General features: G+C 41.7%; 1 protein-coding gene across 1 annotated transcript in view; it reads right to left on the bottom strand.

Moving 5' to 3' along the window:
* LOC148039496 (DUF309 domain protein) overlaps nt 1–8,252 on the bottom strand; it is a 35,972-nt gene extending 27,720 nt beyond the window's left edge. The window contains exon 1 of the mRNA XM_087690327.1: nt 7,737–8,252. Within this exon, the coding sequence (XP_087546453.1) occupies nt 7,737–8,252 (516 nt within the window). The remainder of the gene's footprint in view (nt 1–7,736) is intronic.
* Nucleotides 8,253–17,918: the final 9,666 nt, after the last annotated feature.

Here is a 17,918-nt window from a genome sequence, read left to right as displayed (position 1 = left end):
TTCTCAAACAAACCTCATGAGAGTCATTGGAAGGCTGGGATGCGGGTGCTCAGATACTTGAAGAAAACTCTTGACTATGGTATCACATACAGTTTCGGAACTTCTCTTGTGGGGAACTGTGACTCAGATTGGGCAGGAGACATTGATTCCAGGAAGTCAGTTTCTGGTTATTGTTTCTCTTTGGGTTCAGGAATTTTCTCTTGGATTAGTAAGAAGCAACCAACAGTGGCATTGTCTTCTACCGAAGCAGAGTACAAGGCAGCTTGTTTTGCTGCATGTGAGGCCGTATGGTTGAGAAGGATTCTATGGCATATGGGAGTGCAGGATGAAGAACCAACTGTGCTGAGATGTGACAATCAGAGTTGCATCGCCATTGCCAAAAATCCAGTGTTTCATGCACGCACCAAACATATAGAGATCCAGTATCACTATGTGCGTGATTTGATGGAGGATGGGATAGTGGAATTGGTCTACTGTCCAACAGAGGAGAATGGAGCAGATATCTTCACCAAAGCACTTACGAAGGATCTGCTTCAAGTTCATCTTCAGAGACTCGGCATTGGGCCGAGGAGATAGTTCACCTATGGGTGGACATTGAGGGGGGGTGTTAGATATGATCAATGCCCCACCCTCATTAGGTGCTACCAATGATCCATGGTGCTCAAAGTTGTAAGGCCCCCATTATGAGGAGAAGCCAAATGTGAGCCCGGACATTGGTTGAGTCCTGACTTGTATATCAGATGAGGTCTATGTGACCGGATGGCAAAAAGGTGACTGTTGTGGGTCTAATCTTTGGGTTAGACGGAGTGGTTAAGCTGGTAGCAACTCGAGGCACATTGCATTGAGTTGCGTGGTAAGGGAGTTAAAAGGGGCCCCTATTGTGGGGTCCGGGGGCCGCGGAAGCGGCCCCTGGCTGGGGGGTCCCAGGGGGGCCAGCGGCCCCCCTGGCGGGGGTCCGGGGGCAGCGCCCCCGGCCCGATGGTAAAGGGAATATTCCCTGGAATATTCCCTGGCCGACTAGTGGAGGCTCATATGGTAGGTCGGTCAGCAGGCCGACCTAACGACCTTCGCGGGCTATAAAAGCTAAACCCCTTCGCAGCCATCTTACACTCATCTTTCACCCAGTCAGAGTTGTTGTTCCAGCTAGCCTTAAGCTCTTCACCTATCTTCTGTCTAGATCGCCATCTAAGCTTCATTCATTGGAAGCGCACGGGTGGACAGAGCCATCTTTGTATCAGTTGTTTGGAGTTAAAGAATTTTACTGATTCTCCTCTTATCTGTTGTGTACTCTCTATCTCTTTCTCAGATTCTGTTCGCTGCGCCGTGTAATATTTTACAGTTATGGCACAAGTGTCTTGGACACATGAACCAAAAGGGTTTACAGATACTTTTTTCACTTGAAAGACTTGATGTGAAAAACTCAAAGCTTGACTTTTGTGATGACTGTGTTTTGAAAAAACATGTAATATTTCGACATGGCATCCAAGCATACATGTTATTCTGGACATGATATCAAAGCATACCTATTATTTTTGACACATCTAGGATCGAAGGGTGGATCTACATCAAAGCCTTCATCTACCTCTACTTCGTCACCTGCTATTTACCACTAAGTCAATGTTCCTACACATTTATCAAGTGGAGGAGCCTTCTTCGATTGTCTCGTCGTATGAGTAGCCTTGGCTCATTGACAGTGGCGCATCGAGTCATATGAATCCCTAAGGTGATTTATTGCAAGATCTCCGTCCGTCAAAGGATATCATCACTACTAGTGATCTCTCTTTGGTGCCTATTAGCGGTATTGGCACCTTGCCTCTATTGTCTGACTATCCATCAAGCTCCATTTCCAAGGCCCTACAAGTTTCAAACTTCAGCTTCCCTCTCCTCTCAATTTATGGCCTTCCTAGACTCAAGACCCGCATTGTCTTCACCAAGCAAGCCATCTTTATTGAAAAATTCTTCTGTTGGAGCCACTCTTGCGACAGGTTGGCCAAAGAGGGAGCCAAATATGCTCTATTCCCCTTCCGTTGTGCAAGGCCCTCCGAGGCAACTTTCTATTGCCGCACTTATTCCCGATTGTGCACCATTTATCTTGCAAGTTCCATCCCATCCCCCATCATCTCCTCTTGTGGTTCCCTCGTGTCTCCCATCCCTTTCAGAGGGAAACAATATCAATGATATAGCTATGGATTTCCTGGCCCTTTGTGTCTCAAAGGGGACTTCCCAAGATCATGAGGAGTTTCTTCACAATTTCCATTCTACTTTAGGCCTTTTCTTTATGCAGGCATCTCTTTTCTTCATCATCAAGCAACCATCCCCTGCAACTTGAGCCTTGGCCCTTGGTCCCTATTGTTATAGATCCTCACTATCGTCTCATACTTGGATTGTATGCTTGGCTCACCCATCCCCGACCAAGGTTTCAAGAGTGATCCACTTGAGGCCTCTCTGTTTCTATTGCCCTTTGGTGACCTTCCATTTGTTTGGATTTTAATATGGAGAGGGGGTCTTGCTCCTTGGCCAGCTTTCTTCATCGACAAACTTCATCAACATTGGCACTCTTCTTGCCACCCTCAAATCCATATCTCCTTTGGCCTTCCACCCCATCTAAGATCTAAGAGGGGGGTGTTCGTAGTTATGTGTGTCTTGTGTGGTCATCTCCTAGACTCCTTGTGAGCCTCAATCTGAGTTAGGCAAGAACATTAGGAGCTCTAACATTATATTTGTCTGTCATTTTATATGTCTTGGACACTTTAGATGGAGGGCACATTAGTGCATTTCTTTTTGGGCACTTTCGGCCATTTTTAGGCTTTTTCCACTTTTTCCATATATATAGGCGGCCTGCCCTTCCCCTTTCATTATCCATCATTGATCCTTCGTGATCAGCCAGCCCTCCTCATTCTCTCATTTCCCTGCTACTACCTAGCGCCCACACTAACACAGAGCTACATGTTTGGGCTGACTGTTGCAACCTTGTATCTTCAACCATTGTAGTCACATTGTCCATTCTCTCTCTTGCATTCTCTCTTTGTCTCCTCTCCGTGTTCACTTTCCTCTTTCCGTTGCGCACTCTCACAAAAACAGCCCCAATGCAATTACCACATCCATCGCATTGTACTACAAAAGACTATGTGAGTCTATGCATGTTTCAATGCGCTAGGCATTTCATGGCGTAGCCTATTTATATGGGCACCTGATTATTTTATTAATTTTTATATGGTTAAGTGCATTATGGCTGGCCAACTTGTTTATTTGTGACCTCCAAATGCTAGCAGACCTAATCATGATTTTGCACCTATTTATAAGCTAGTCATTTCCTCCTCCAATCATTCACTCTATATAGTCCTACAGCACATCCGTTGGAGAGAGGAAGCCAATGCCAATGCCCACACAGTCCATGACTTGTGTTGTTTCTATACTCTCTCATGTCTTGGTATATGGATTCCATTTCCCAAGCATCTCTTTTCTTCTTCTTTGTGCAATGTTCTTCTTTTTCCTTTGCAATCTTTCTCCTCTATTCTCTCTTATGTTACGCAGTCTATTACAGCAGTTTTCTACACTTCCATCGCTGCATCCACTTCTGACATAGTATCAGATTTCAGGGTTGGGGTCCTACTCATGCCTGGTATCAGCCATTTGAGGTGTGCTGCCGCTGATTTGTTCTGCTGCAGACCTGCATTTTGATTTCTTTGCTGCTGATTGGACCTGTCTTGACTGCTGCAATTGATTTACAGCCTAGGACCATCTGCTGACCCAAAATGGCCTGATTTTTCCCTCACCTGACTGTGTTTTGCCTGCAGCACTCTGGGTTTACTGGTCCTGCATTGTTCCAGGGCTGAGGTGACTTGTTTTCACTGTTGTACAGTCGCATTTAATGCCTGCTACATCTGCCCTTTTGTTCTCGGAATCTGCATTTTGCTTTTTTGCTACTGTGCAAGCCTATGCGAAAATGTCTTCTGGCTGGTTTCAGTCTCTAGTAGCTGCAAACTCTGTGTTTTGCACTGTGTTGGCTGTGTTTGATATGGTCTTTCATGTTCAATCTGTTTTTGCAGCAAGTGTCTTGTTTTCTAATCAGCTTCTGCGTGATCCACTCCTCAACTTTAGAGAGGGTTCATGTGTATCCATTGTGTTCTTTCCACTACACTCTGGTTATTGTTGATCCTTTCTCTATGTGCTTTCTTTACTCCTTGAACTCTTGAAACTATTGTGAGTCTATTTTGTTGGCACAAATCTATCCCTCAAGATCCCTTGCCTCCATTCATCTTCTTTGTATTTACCTCCTCGTGGCTCCTCCAGCTTCTCCTACTGATGCTTAGCATGCAAACATTTACGAGTATTATGTTGGAGAATTGTTGTGTTCAGATCCAGGTCTCAATGAGGAAGTTGTCTCTAGGTACTCCAAGTTCCAATTTCAGATAGGGATGAAACACAAACGATGATGAAAAAGTCTATGAGTCCTCATCTACATGTCCAAGTTTAGGCTCTAGCCATGCGGCCTCAGCGATGTTTGCAAGGGCCTCTCTTCTAGTTGGCTAGTATTGAGCTAAAAATACATTAGCCTAACTTAAACAACCCCAAAACACGCTTAACCAATGAAGAAACCTTCTTATTTTAAAAAGAAACACAATCCTAGAGAGTTATTGTGTCCCATATGCAAAACCCTAATTCAAGTGCCCGAAACTTTCTATAAATATGCATGCAGCCCACCACTCTCCCCTAATCTCGTTTTTGCAGGTCTCAAGAGTCATCTCTCTATTGCCCACACCCGGTTGTGGAGGACACTGCAGTTAGAGCTTCCCACAATCATATGCTACCACCTGGTGCTTGATTTCAGCCTCCATCTCCTTTATCCATTGCTCGCGACTATATCTGGAGGCTCTCCTGTTATGAGGACATGTATTTTTTAAACCTCACTTCAAGTAAATGTTGCACATGTGAGATGCAAATGGGGTTAGAGTAAATTTACGAGCCCGGGACCCGAGAAAATCATGTGATGCCAAAGGCAAAAGTTACTATAAGTTATGTTGCACAGGTACTTGGTAGTATCTGGTGTCAATTGTTGGCCTAGGTCATTCAGTTGGCCTTAAGTGTCAATTGGTGACACTAGAGATGTAGCGTTTAATGGTACCTAACGCCGATCCAATGGTCAAAGATGGCACAGAGAGACTTGAGAGTGAAAAATGCCTAGCCAATTTAATTATTGGCCTGTCAGATTATTTTTTTGGGCACCAAAATAATTATTAGATTAATTTTTAATAATTAAAGGCAAAAAATTAATATTTAATGATGGATAATGTTGGAAAAACCATTTGGGAAGGCTGCCACTTGGCAAACTTGCCCATACAGGCTGTTAAAAGGCTGAAAAAGAGGAAAAACGAGATCGTTCTTGTTATAGAAAATGTGAAAGGGTTGTGAGCAACCATGGCCAACCTATTTTCAACCTATTTTCAGCCATTGCAACCAACCACGAGTGAGTTTTAAGGAGACGATTGCAGATTCGGACCCTCCACAACGGGCAATTGCATCCATGTACAAGGTGACAGCTGATTTGGATGTCTCAACTATAGGCAACAGCATTTAATGCTGTTGTGGCAGGGCAGCAGCTGCATTCGACTGATTTTCAGTCATTCTTCGCAACAAAACTCTAAATTATCTCTCTACAACTTTCTCTCTCATCTCCCAAACATTTCACAATCTTGCTCCAAAGATCTCAGCATCTGGATCCTTGGAGGCTAAGAAATTGCAAATTTATCTACTGTTATTAGAGTTTAGCAGCAGCCTCGAGAAGCGTACCAAAATTTGGAAGCTCCAAGACTTGGATTTTTTAGGGTTGAAGGTGAATTTCAGCTAAATTCAAGTGGAGGACTAGCCAGCCATTGAATTTAGGGCATTTCCATCGTCTATGAAGTGGGTGAAGGTCAATTAAGTACCCAAATCAAGGGGCAAATCAGATTGAAGACTTGCTAGTCACTTTGGACGACAGCAAAGGGAGTTTGGATTGCACAGGGGATCGGAAGAATCCCATTGTAAATCAACTTCTTCTTCAATAGAGCTAAAGAAATGCCGAAAGGGGTGCCAATTTTGGGGCCAATCGAGTGTGCATTTTTTAAGAACAATAGGTAAATTTATATTTTCAAATTTGCATTTATTGTTTGCTGTTGTAATTAAGTTGTAATCAAGGATTTACCACCCATCCACAGAAGGAAGGCTAGTTTCACTCTCCTACTACTATCGACTGCTCTACACTGACATTATGTTGTTTTCACCTATCGCCTAGCTGCATATACCCTTCTAGAGGCTGTGTTTACAGTCTAGAACTATCGCTTGACATTCTCTCTCCTCCCCAAGCTACGTTTACTATCTGTGTGGCTATCGCCTTTTCTCTCTCTTCTCTTTACTACATTCGCATCCTACAACTGTTGCCTAGATTTTCTCTCGCCTCAAGTACCTGCGTTTTTAGTCTTTCTCTCTCCTGCCCTACTTGTCTACATCAAATCTAGCCTCTGGCTGCGCTTGCTGGTGTTCAACACACGCAGGCTGCCCTGCTATGCTTTGAGATCCATTTAGAGTATAACACACTCTCTAGCTCATAGTAGCCTCCGCCTTGATCCCAAAGATACAAGAGTTCAAGGTTCAGTATTTACTACACAATGTGTTTGTTGCATGAGCATTGTATATTCAGGCTCTTCCTCCTAGAGCTATGCCGACATAGGGACCACCTTCTATGGGTCCGGGACCAGACAGTCAGGAACACACATCAACGCACCCTCCAAGAGTTCTACAAACCCTCGGCCACCCCCTCTACAATGCGGACTGCAGCAACCAATGGCCCCACCCCGAGGAGTCACCTTGGATAGAGCTACAGAGAGAGGCAAAGCTTGCCGCCCACACCCAGTAGGCCCACGCCCCTGCAGGAGATATCACCTACAGATACAACGGATACTGCAATGCCACCGGGGAGCCATACCTCGCCGCTTCAACCTCTCCATGCTAGACAGGCCCATGCAGGACATCTTAAGATAACCACGCTTCATGAGCAGTTCCACACTGCACTTGAAGTGCATCTAGATTGTATCGAGTTTGTATACCATTTTGTACCTACTCACCTAGTTCACCATAACACCAGATAGTAGCTTTACTGGGACTTGGAAAACTTCCCAGACATTTTGTATGTAACCTTTTGGTCTCATAGGCCAACTTGGCCTCTTGTAGACATTAATATAGCTTTCTTTCTTTCTCACTCGCTTCATGGGAGGAGATTGAGACTATGCTTCAATGACTTGATGATACTACCCACTAGTTTCTTTTGTTATCAAGCATTTGGATTTAGATTTCTTTTGTTGTATTGTTCATCTCCATACAATTGCATTGATATACAAACAGCTGTGACTTATAGTCTCGCAAGTCAATTTGGCCTCTTGCAAACATTAATAAATCATTTCCTCTCTCTCTCTCTCTCTCTCTCTCTCTCTCTCTCTCTCTCTCATGTTTAGGGTGTAATGACCACAGGTTCTCTGATTTTTAGCAACCATGAATGGCATCTCCTTCGCAAGAGCACACCTAAAGGTTGGTCTTGACAAAATGCTTAGTGCCCCGGGGAGGCTCTATGGAGGTTTGGACCCTCCCATAGCCACAACGAAGATTAGATACAGTATTACGCATAATAGCCAAAGAATCCAATGATTGGATTCACAGGCCCGATCTGCACAAAGCAAGTCCGATGGAAGAGAGGAACTTACCCGATCGAGAAGGTGATGCAGGCCGACGGAGCACTGAAGGATGCCGTGCAGGACGCTGCGGCGAGGCTCGGGGGAGGTGTACCACATCCTCTCGAGGACGTCGTGGCATTCGTAGAAATGCCCTTGGTTGAACAGCCTCACGCCCTCTTCAAAGCCTCCACCTCCGACTCCAAAGGGGCTCTTCTCCTGCTGCTCCTGCCCCTCCTCCTCCGCCTCGTCATCGTCATCGTCTCCCCACCTCCATGCGCCAGCACGCGACAGCGACGACTCGCCCCTTCTAGCTTCCCTCCGCCCCCATCGCAGCCTGTGCAGCCCACAGTACAACAGTTCATCCCTCCTAGCTGATGATGATGATGATGCACACGCTCTCGATGCTGATGATACTAGTGATGATAGTGTGGTGGTGGTGGTGGTGGTGGTGGTTGCGGTTGTTGTTCTTATCTGGAAACATGCACATCCCACTGTGGTTGCGGTTGTTGTTCTTATCTGGAAACATGCACATCCCACTGGCACCATTGTGTGTCTAATTGTCTCAATTCATATACCAACCACGTCCTAATGCAATACGCGTGTGTTCTGTTTGGACATCAACAAGCTCACAGGCAGTATTTGGCATTTTCCCATGTGGGTGACGGGACTCCTTTCCCTCGTTTGTCTAATGTTCAACACCCTTGGGAGGCATCACAAATCTAGATAGGTGTGATCAAGGGCATGAGGTTGCCAATCCCCCCCACCCCCCAATCAACAGCCCTTACCCCCAACCACACCTTCCTCCTTTGCAAAAGCTCATGATATTGTCATAATTCACAATGTGGGAATCTAATTAAAACTTCTTATGGAGAGCATCTACGCCTCCCATGCTAGCTTGGCATTAGTTTCACTCTACCTTGGATCCCATAGTTATACCATCATTATTATCTATTGTTTCTATACATATACCACATTGTAACATAAGTATGTATGTGTCCCCTTTAGACATCAACAAGAGGACATGTGGGCCTCCCAAAAGGTATATTATTATCGTGTTAAGTACATGAGAGCCACATACCCTTCCATTTCAAAAAATACATGAGTGAGAGTACTCGCACTTTGAGTTTATGGGAGGGAGAATCACACATGTTTGTGCTCATCTGATGAAACTAGTATTACCATTAGGGTAAATTAGGGTGCTCACTCTCTTATCTGCTATTTTTGCCATCAAGTTCAAAGGGCTTATTAATAGGTGGGGAGGCTTGAGTTCTATGTTGGAAGGGCACTATGACATGTATATTTCTTTATGCTAGTATTCCAATGTTAATCTCGAAACTACAAGGAAGTTTTATAGTGGCACCTTGATGGGCTAAACAAAATGTTTTAATCAAATGTGTCCAATAATGAATCAAAGTAAACCTAAGGTGATGATCTTCAACACTTCTCTAGAAGCAAGTAAAATAGCTCTAATACTTCTTTGTATAAATGGAGCATTGGAGAGGAAAATCTTTTAAGCAAATGGATCCAATAAGGGGTCTACATGAATGGATTAAATAGCGAACTAGGTAGAACTAACACAATAATCTTCAACACTTCTAGAGGACAACAAAATAGCTCTAAATTATTTATTTATACATCTTACTACTATATTATTTTCGCTATAGGTTCGAAAAGCCCAAACCTCAAAGGGCTTCCCGAACTTATCCCCTTTTCCAAACCTCCTTTTTTCAATCAAAACTCCCTTCCCTCCCCTCTTTCTCACATGTAATCTCTCATTTTCTCTTCCCCCTCCCTTTTTGCATTAAAGCCTTCCCCCCTCTCTCACCTCCCTTTTTTAAATTAAAACCCCTTCCCCTCTCTCTCACTTATAACCTCTCTCTTTCTTTTCCTCCTCTCCTTTTTAATTAACTCTCTCTCTTATGTGTAGGACCTAAGTTCTCTCTCTCTCTCTCTCTCTCTCTCTCTCTCTCTCTCTCTCTCTCTCTCTCTCTCTCTCTCTCTCTCTCTCATATTAAATTTTTTAATTTAACATTTTCTTTTAATTAAATATTTAAAAAAAATAATTTAAAGTTTTTCGAACATAGTTTTTCACATACTTTGAGAGGGAGAGAAGTGTTAAGATAAAGTTCTAGATAATGATAAAAGTTTGGATAAGATAAGGACAAGCCAATATGTGGACAAAAGGATCTCATAAATATCCACTTTGTCAATATCTTAGATATTTAGAGATAAAGCTCACCTACCTCATTTAATGTACCTTGTATATATATAACCACTAGCAATGAAATGCTCAACTGCAGTTCACTCCTTTATCTATATTGTCTCTATCTCTTTCTCTTATTGTGCACATTATCCTCTTATCTTCAAGTTCCTGGTTTTCACTACATGGTATCAGAGCACCAGGTCCTATCTTTCTAGCTCATTATACTCTCCTCAAATTCACAAACTACTCATCCTCCTTTACTCTCATTCTTCCAATGCTCTCATTAATGCCACCACCTCCTACAACTGACACATCAAGATCGACAAACTCAATGGCAGCAACTGTCAAGTATGGAAGCTAAGGATGGAACTTTACCTATCTCAAGCAAATCTATGGAATATTATCAATGGCAAAGAAGACGACCTTGAACAAGAAGGAGCAGACAAGGAAGATTGGATGCAAAGAGATGTAGTTGTGAGAATGGAAATACTTGTCCATTGTGGAGATCAACAAGTACAACTAGTAAGAACAATACCCGCTACAAAAGGTATTTGGGAATTCTTCAACAATACATATGAACACACATATATTGTTTATCAAATGACCATGTTCTACTGCCACTATGCGTGAAGAACAATCTGCCACTAAGTTCTTAGAACAGTGGCAATCTTTGCTAGATGAAACCATAATATCTGGTTTAGTCATCTCAGAAGAATTACAAGCCATGTTTCTTATCTCTTCCCTACCTCTATCTTGGAGAGCTTTTATTACTACTCAAACTTCCACTGATAAACTCAAGCTTCAACCACTCATTAATAGAATCAAGCAAGAGTAAGTCATGAGAGATACCCTTTCTACTTCTTCAAATCAAGAATCCAAGGCTCTAACTGTAACTGCTTACAACCCAAAACATCTTCACAAAAGAACTCAACAATTTCATCATCAAAAGCCCAAGTTTCCTTCTCGGTCTGATTTCAAAGGGATTCTTGGTAATCCTCAACATAAGCCCAACTCTTACCAGGTTCTTACCATTCTTCTCAATCCCTATCCTTAACAAGAAACCCTCATTATCATCTCATATGTAATGCTTGCAAAAGGCAAGGTCATATTGAAAAGGATTGTCGTCAAAAAAATAGATTCAACAAATATCAATCAAAAGGTCAGGCTCACTTTATTAGCATCGGTAATTATGACATTGAAGAGGAACCAGAAACAATCATCAGCCTAGCCACAAGTGTTTGGGCACCTTCATCAAACTCCAAAGAAGAATATACACGGTTTCTAGATTCTGGAGCTACTCATCATATGACTTTTCACAAGGAATGGGTAGTCGTCTTCAAAGAAATCTCCACTCCACTCCGTGTTTCCATGGGGGACAACAGCATTCAACAAGCTCAAGGGTACAGCACCATTCAAGTGGAGCTTCCCTCCAATCACATAATCAAGGTACATAGAGTCTATTATGTTCCCAATCTCAAGAAAAAAATATTAATTATCAATGAGATCACTTCTCAATCCTCTCTCACTGCTCACTTCTATAAAGACCACTGCATCTTAAAGCTACTCTCACCTTCTCTCAAACTTACATGTCCCAAAGAAGGTCGGCTTTATACACTTGGGTATTCACTACTACAACCTTCTTCAAATGCTTCAGCTAACTCCACTTCACTCACAAGTCTACCACAGAACGCACTCCTATGGCACTCTAGGCTTGGTCATGCCTCTCAGAATGTTCTCCAACAACTTATTCACAAGAAGCTTATTCGCAGCATTCCACCTGCTCTCTCTTAACTTCCATTTTGTCCAAATTGTGCTCTCAGTAAGGCCACACATCTTCCTTATCCCAAATCTTACTCCATTATGACTCAACCACTTTAATTAGTACACTCTGACATTTGTGGTCCAATAAATCATGTTTCTCTCACCGAAGCAAAATACTTTATGGTGCTTATTGATGATTATTCAAGATATATTATTGTATATTTTCTCACGAGGAAGTCACCAGTCTTCTCCAAGTTCCAAGAATATAAGAAAACAGTTGAAAATAAGCACGAGTTACGACTCAAAGCTCTTCATACCGACAATGGAGAATAATATACTTCAAATGAATTCAAAGATTATTACAAGGCCTTTGGCATTCAACATGAGCTTACCATACCACATCACCCATAGCAAAATGGAGTTGCCGAAAGAAAGAATCGTATACACTACTCAATGCTGCAAGAGCTATGCTATCATTAGCTCGTCGTCTGGGAAAAGACTACTGGGAGGAAGTAATTGCTACAACAACATATCTTCAAAACAAGTTGTATTCCAACTCCCTACAGAATAATACTCCTTACGGATTGTGGTTTAGTCACCCTCCTAACTTATCACATCTTAAAGTCTTTGGATGCACTACGTTTCTTGTCGATCAAGATCACAAATCCAAGTTTTCTCCTAGAGCCACACAACTAATTTTTACAGGATATGGAGAGCCACATGGTCACAAGGCCTATCGCTTCTATGATCCAACTGATAAATTTTTTATTTATGGCCGAAGTGCCATCTTTTATGAAGATAATCTTCTTCCGTCCAACACCACAAAATGTCCATATCTCACACTTTTTCCTGTTAAAGAATCTCCGACATTAGACATGCCTCATACAAATCCAAACATATCTTCGACAGAATCCTCTCCGTCCAGTTCTAGCCACTCTAGCTCTTCACCTTTTTAATCATCCTTATCTTCCTATAGAAGTTCAAACTCCCTTAAATCATGTGAACAACCCTCATCTCAAAAGGCTTCAAACCTTAAATATCAAGCCTTGTCAAAATTTTCAGAAGTCATTAAAGCTGCAGCCCGTCAACCAGCACATTACGCATGCTCTCCAAAAATGGCATGATAATCACGCCTACTGCCCCTTCAAACGGCGCTGATCGCCGTCGGGTAGCAACTTGCTCATTGAACGCCACGCAGTAACTCCTGGACTCTTCACTTAGTCCAAATTCGCGGGCTACTCCAATCCATCAGCAACAACAGGCGACTACATTACATCCCAAACAGCAGCATTTGGCACAGTATGACAACTCCAATAATCCCTCTACAAGCCAACAAGCTGCCATCATTGCCAAAATCAAATCTCACGCTCCACTTCAGCCCCATTCTCTCAATCTTCCACAGTTTGGAAGTTCTCAACATACTACAGAAAATCTATATAAAGATCAAGTTTCCTATCTTTCAATTCCACAAGCTTCATTTCCTCATGAAAACTCAGCTCCTCTCCATGCCTCTATTCCCAACTTGGCTCCATAATGAACAAAAAACCTCGAAGGTCTGCTCGCATAGCCACAATGTCTTCAACATCAAGCAATACTTCTCCTACGGCTCTCATTTTTACAACTCTACGGCCTCCATCTCTAGCTTCTCCATCAATGTCGATTACTCCATTCAGTACATCCGACTCCAACATTGAAGAGGTACAATCACAATCAACTCCTTGCTTCAAAAACTTACATGATCTTCATCTTCAAGCCAACATTGCCCTTGGCCAAGCTCGAGATTCACCTCCAATCACTATTCCTGAAGCTCCAATTTGCCCTACTATTACTCAAGCACTTCAAAGTATTGAAGCCTCTCAATGGCAAGCCACAATGCTTGATGAATAAAAAGCTCTACTTCACAATAACACTTGGAAATTAGTACCCATTTCTCTTGGAGAATCTGCAATAAGCTACAAATGGGTACTTCGCAAAAAGCTCAAACCAGATGGCTCCATCGACAAGTACAAAGCTTGACTTGTGGCTCGTGGTTTGGAAGAAATTGAAGGCCTCCATTATGGAAGTACATTCTCTCTTGTACTTTCTTTGTCTTATTTACGGGTATTACTCTCCATGGCAGCTCATTTTAAATTAAATCTTCACCACATTGATGTCAAGGCTACCTTCTTGCATGGTCACTTAGAAGAAAAAATCTATATGTCTCAACCACCAACTTTGTTGATCCCAAATTTCCTACACACGTTTGCCTACTGCATAAAGCTCTTTATGGCCTAAAACAGGCACCAAGGCAGTGGTACACTCATATTCATTCTCACTTACTACACCATGGCTTTCGGAGGCTAGAAATAGATCACAACATTTATACTCTTCTTCAGGGCAACATTGTCATTATCTTAGGTCTCTATGTTGATGGCATTCCTATTCTTGCCAACACTCCTCATGCAATGTCCAAAGCCAAATCTATCATATCATCATAGTTTGCTATAACAGACAATGGCCCTATGCATTACTGTCTTGGCATTGAAATTGAACAGTCACACATATCCATCAAAATGCATCAACATACCTACATTATGTGTATTCTCTCCCGTTATTCCATGCTAAAATGTAATCCCATGGTCACTCCACTTGCCCAAAATCTCCAATTGAATCCATCCTCCTCCCATTCTCTTTCAACTAATCAGGCTCGTGAAATGGAGATTATTCCTTATATGGAAGCACTTGGATATCTTCGATATCTAATTACTTGCACCCATCCAGATTTGTCTTATGCAAGACACATTCTCTCCAAGGCCATGCATCAACCCTCTTATGAACATTGGAAGCAGCTCAAACGGACCTTGCAATATCTAAAAGCAACATCAAATGTGGGAATTTATTTTACAAAAGACAACAATGATTTTCTATTACGAGCCTATTCCGATGCAGATTGGGGTGGTGATCTTGCTACCCGAAGATCTCTCACTAGTTTTATCATTACTCTAGCAGGAGGTCCCATCTCTTGGAGTACCAAACAACAACACTCCATTGCACTTTCTACTACTGAAGTCGAATATGTGGCATGCAGCATGGTCGCCCACTAAAGAAACTCTTAGAAGACATCAGTTTTGGGTATCAGCCTCAACAAATTACAATCTTCACCGACAATAAAGCATCAATCTCTATTATTCAAGGACCAAAATTAAGCATTAAACTTCGCCATATTGATAGGAGATATCATTTTGTACGTGAATTAGTTGAAAATTCCCATATCATCCTTCAATATGTACCATCATGTGATAATGTTGTTGATTTCCTCACCAAATTAGTTCCTCACTTAAAGCACAAAATTGCCATGCAAATCCTTTGCATGATTTGATCGGGAGGGGAAAACATCTAGCTAAATTGATGAATTGAATGTAATCCTTTTATTTCTCTATAGATAGCTATGGAATCCTTTTTGAGGGGGGGATGTTAAGATAAAGTTTTGGATAAGGGTAAAAGTTTGGATAAGATAAGGACAAGTCAATATGTGGACAAAAGAATCTCATAGATATCCACTTTGTCAATATCTCAGATATTTAGAGATAAAGCTCATCTACCTCATTGAATGTACCTTGTATATATACATCCACTAGCAATGAAATGCTCAACTGCAATTCACTTCTTTATCTATATTGTCTCTATCTCTTTCTCTTATTGTGCACATTATTCTCTTATCTTCAAGTTCCTGGTTTTCACTACAAGGAGAGAGAGAGAGAGAGAGAGAGAGAGAGAGAGAGAGAGAGAGAGAGAGAGAGAGAGGAGGAGGAGGAGGAGGAGGATAAAAAGAAGACGTACAGAGGAGGGGGGAAGATGAAAGAGAATAGTTTTTTTTAAATTAAACATTTTTCTTCTCCCCTCCCCCTCTCTCTCTCTCATGTGTAGGGCCTAAGTTCTCTCTCTCTCTCTCTCTCTCTCTCTCATTTTAATTAAAAAGAAAGTTTAAATTAAAAAGTTTAATCTAATTGAGAGAGAGAGAGAGAGAGAGTCTCCCCTTATTTTAATTATAATTTAAATTAAAAATTTTAATCTTATTGATATATATATATATATATATATATACAAAGAGCAAAAAAGAAAGAGGAGAGGGAGGGAGAGAGAGGGGGAACAAAGAGAAAGAGAATTATAGAGAGAAAAAATATAAAATTTAATAGAGAGAGAGAGAGAGGAAAAGAAAAAAAGAAAAGAGAGGAGAGGGGGGAGAGACAGAGAGAAGAAAAGGAGAGAGAGAAAATAAGAAGAAGAAGAGAGAGAATTTGAACACAAAGAGAGACTTATAGAGAGAGGAAAGATTAAATTTAAAAGAAAGAGAAAAGAAATAAATTTAAAGAGAAAAAAAGAAAAAAAGAAAAAAAGAGGAGAGAGAAGGAAAAGAGAGGAGAGGGGGAGAGAGAGAGAAGAAAAATAAGAAAAAGAAAGAGGAAGAGAGATGGGAAAAAAGAAAAAAAGAAGTATTTTTTTAATTTAAACATTTTTTGAGAGAGAGAGAGGAGAAGGAAAGAGGGGGGAAGAGAGAGAGAAGGAGAGAGTGGAGAAGAGAGAAGAAGAGAGAGAGAGGGGGAAGAGAGAGAGAATATATAAAATTTAAAAGAGAGATAGAGGGAGAGAAGAAAAAGATAAATTTTAAAAGAGAGAGAGGGGAGAAGAAAAAAAAGAAAATTAGGACAAAGGGGAGGAGAAGAAAAGGGGACGGAGAGAGATAGAGAGAGAGAATGCTTCACCAACACAAGAATGGGTATCAAAATGCATACATAGTAAGGATGTGCATCCCCCTCTCCCCTTGTGTGTGTGTGTGTGTGTCTTTGTGTACATTCTCTACTAATTTATGTTATAACCCTTTTGCAACTTGCTTCTTGTAACATGAGACATGGGATCGACACAAGCATGTATGTCCAAGCACCTAATATATACATAACACATAAGGCATTGATCGACACAAGCATGGTGTCCAAGTGCCTATATAGTGTTGATGTGTACCTCTCTCTCTCTCTCTCTCTCTCTCTCTCTCTCTCTCTCTCTCAAAATGCAAGTCTGTTTCATAAAGATGTGCCACATAATGATCAAGCATATACTACAAAGAATCCAAATACTCTAGTCCATCATGTATGTCCATTCTAAACATTTTGTTCACTCTAGCCCAAACCATAGTGTGCAAGGGAAATTGTTGTGGAGATCCAATATTTATGAGATGCCAAGCCTAATTGGCATTGTTGCAAAGCTCGCAATGCTATGTCTTACTGGCTTCACTTTTTGTAAGTGAAGGGATGCAATTAGTGAAAGGAATTAGTCCTAAAGTGGAAGCACAGAGCGAAAGCAAGAGCTATGGTGGAAGGAGTAAGAGCAATAGAGAGAGACACAAACAATGTGGGAACTTCAACAGTCACAATGTGTGATCAACCTTCCCTTTATTCAAATGTCACTGAAAGAATAAATAATGAAGTGACAGTGATGGACACCCACCACCTGCAGTGTATAGGTGTGCGAGTATGTGGGTATTGTCAGTGTAACTAATACATTGGTGTCAGCTAGGCATAGGCGCCTTTACCCCCAACAACCTCCCACTTAAAGGTGAATGTGCCCCTAGTGAGGAGAGAACAAGAAAAATGTGACAAAGTACATACATAAGTACAACAGAATGAGAAAAGACGCCATCTCATCCAATGCCCATCAGCTTCCTAAGGAAGGCGGAACACTTCACTAAGAGACTCTTAGTGAGCAGATTTGTAGGATTTTGAGATTTTGAGAAGCTCAATGGTCTTGTCCTCAATGACCTCTCGAATAAAGTGGTAATGTACCTCAATGTGCTTCGTCTTCACATGGAAGACCATATTCTTGGCCAATTAAATAACACTCATAGAATTCAAATGCATTATAGGGACCACATTAGTAATACCAAGGTCTGCCACCAGGTGGCCTAACCAAAGAGCCTCCTTGCAAGACTCAATGGTTGCAATATACTCTACCTTTGTAGTAGATAGGGCTGTGCATTTCTATACCTTAGACATCCAAGAAACAACACCTCCAACAAAGGTGAAGACATAGCTAGAGGTGGACTTCATATTGTCTGCATGTCTTGCATAATTAGAGTCAGTGTATCCCATGACTCCTATATCCTGGCCACCATAACAGATGCACATAGCTACTATGCCCTTCAGGTACCTCATAATATCCTTGACAGCATCCCAATGTCATTTGCCATGTGTAGCCATATAGCGTACCACAATTCC

This window comes from Lygodium microphyllum, chromosome 2 (assembly GCF_053477565.2).
Source record: "Lygodium microphyllum isolate KBCC chromosome 2, Lygodium_microphyllum_v1.1.10, whole genome shotgun sequence".
NCBI lineage: Eukaryota > Viridiplantae > Streptophyta > Polypodiopsida > Schizaeales > Lygodiaceae > Lygodium > Lygodium microphyllum.
The sequence above is the reverse complement of the archived record's forward strand: the minus strand, read 5'-3'. Positions and strand labels throughout refer to the sequence as shown.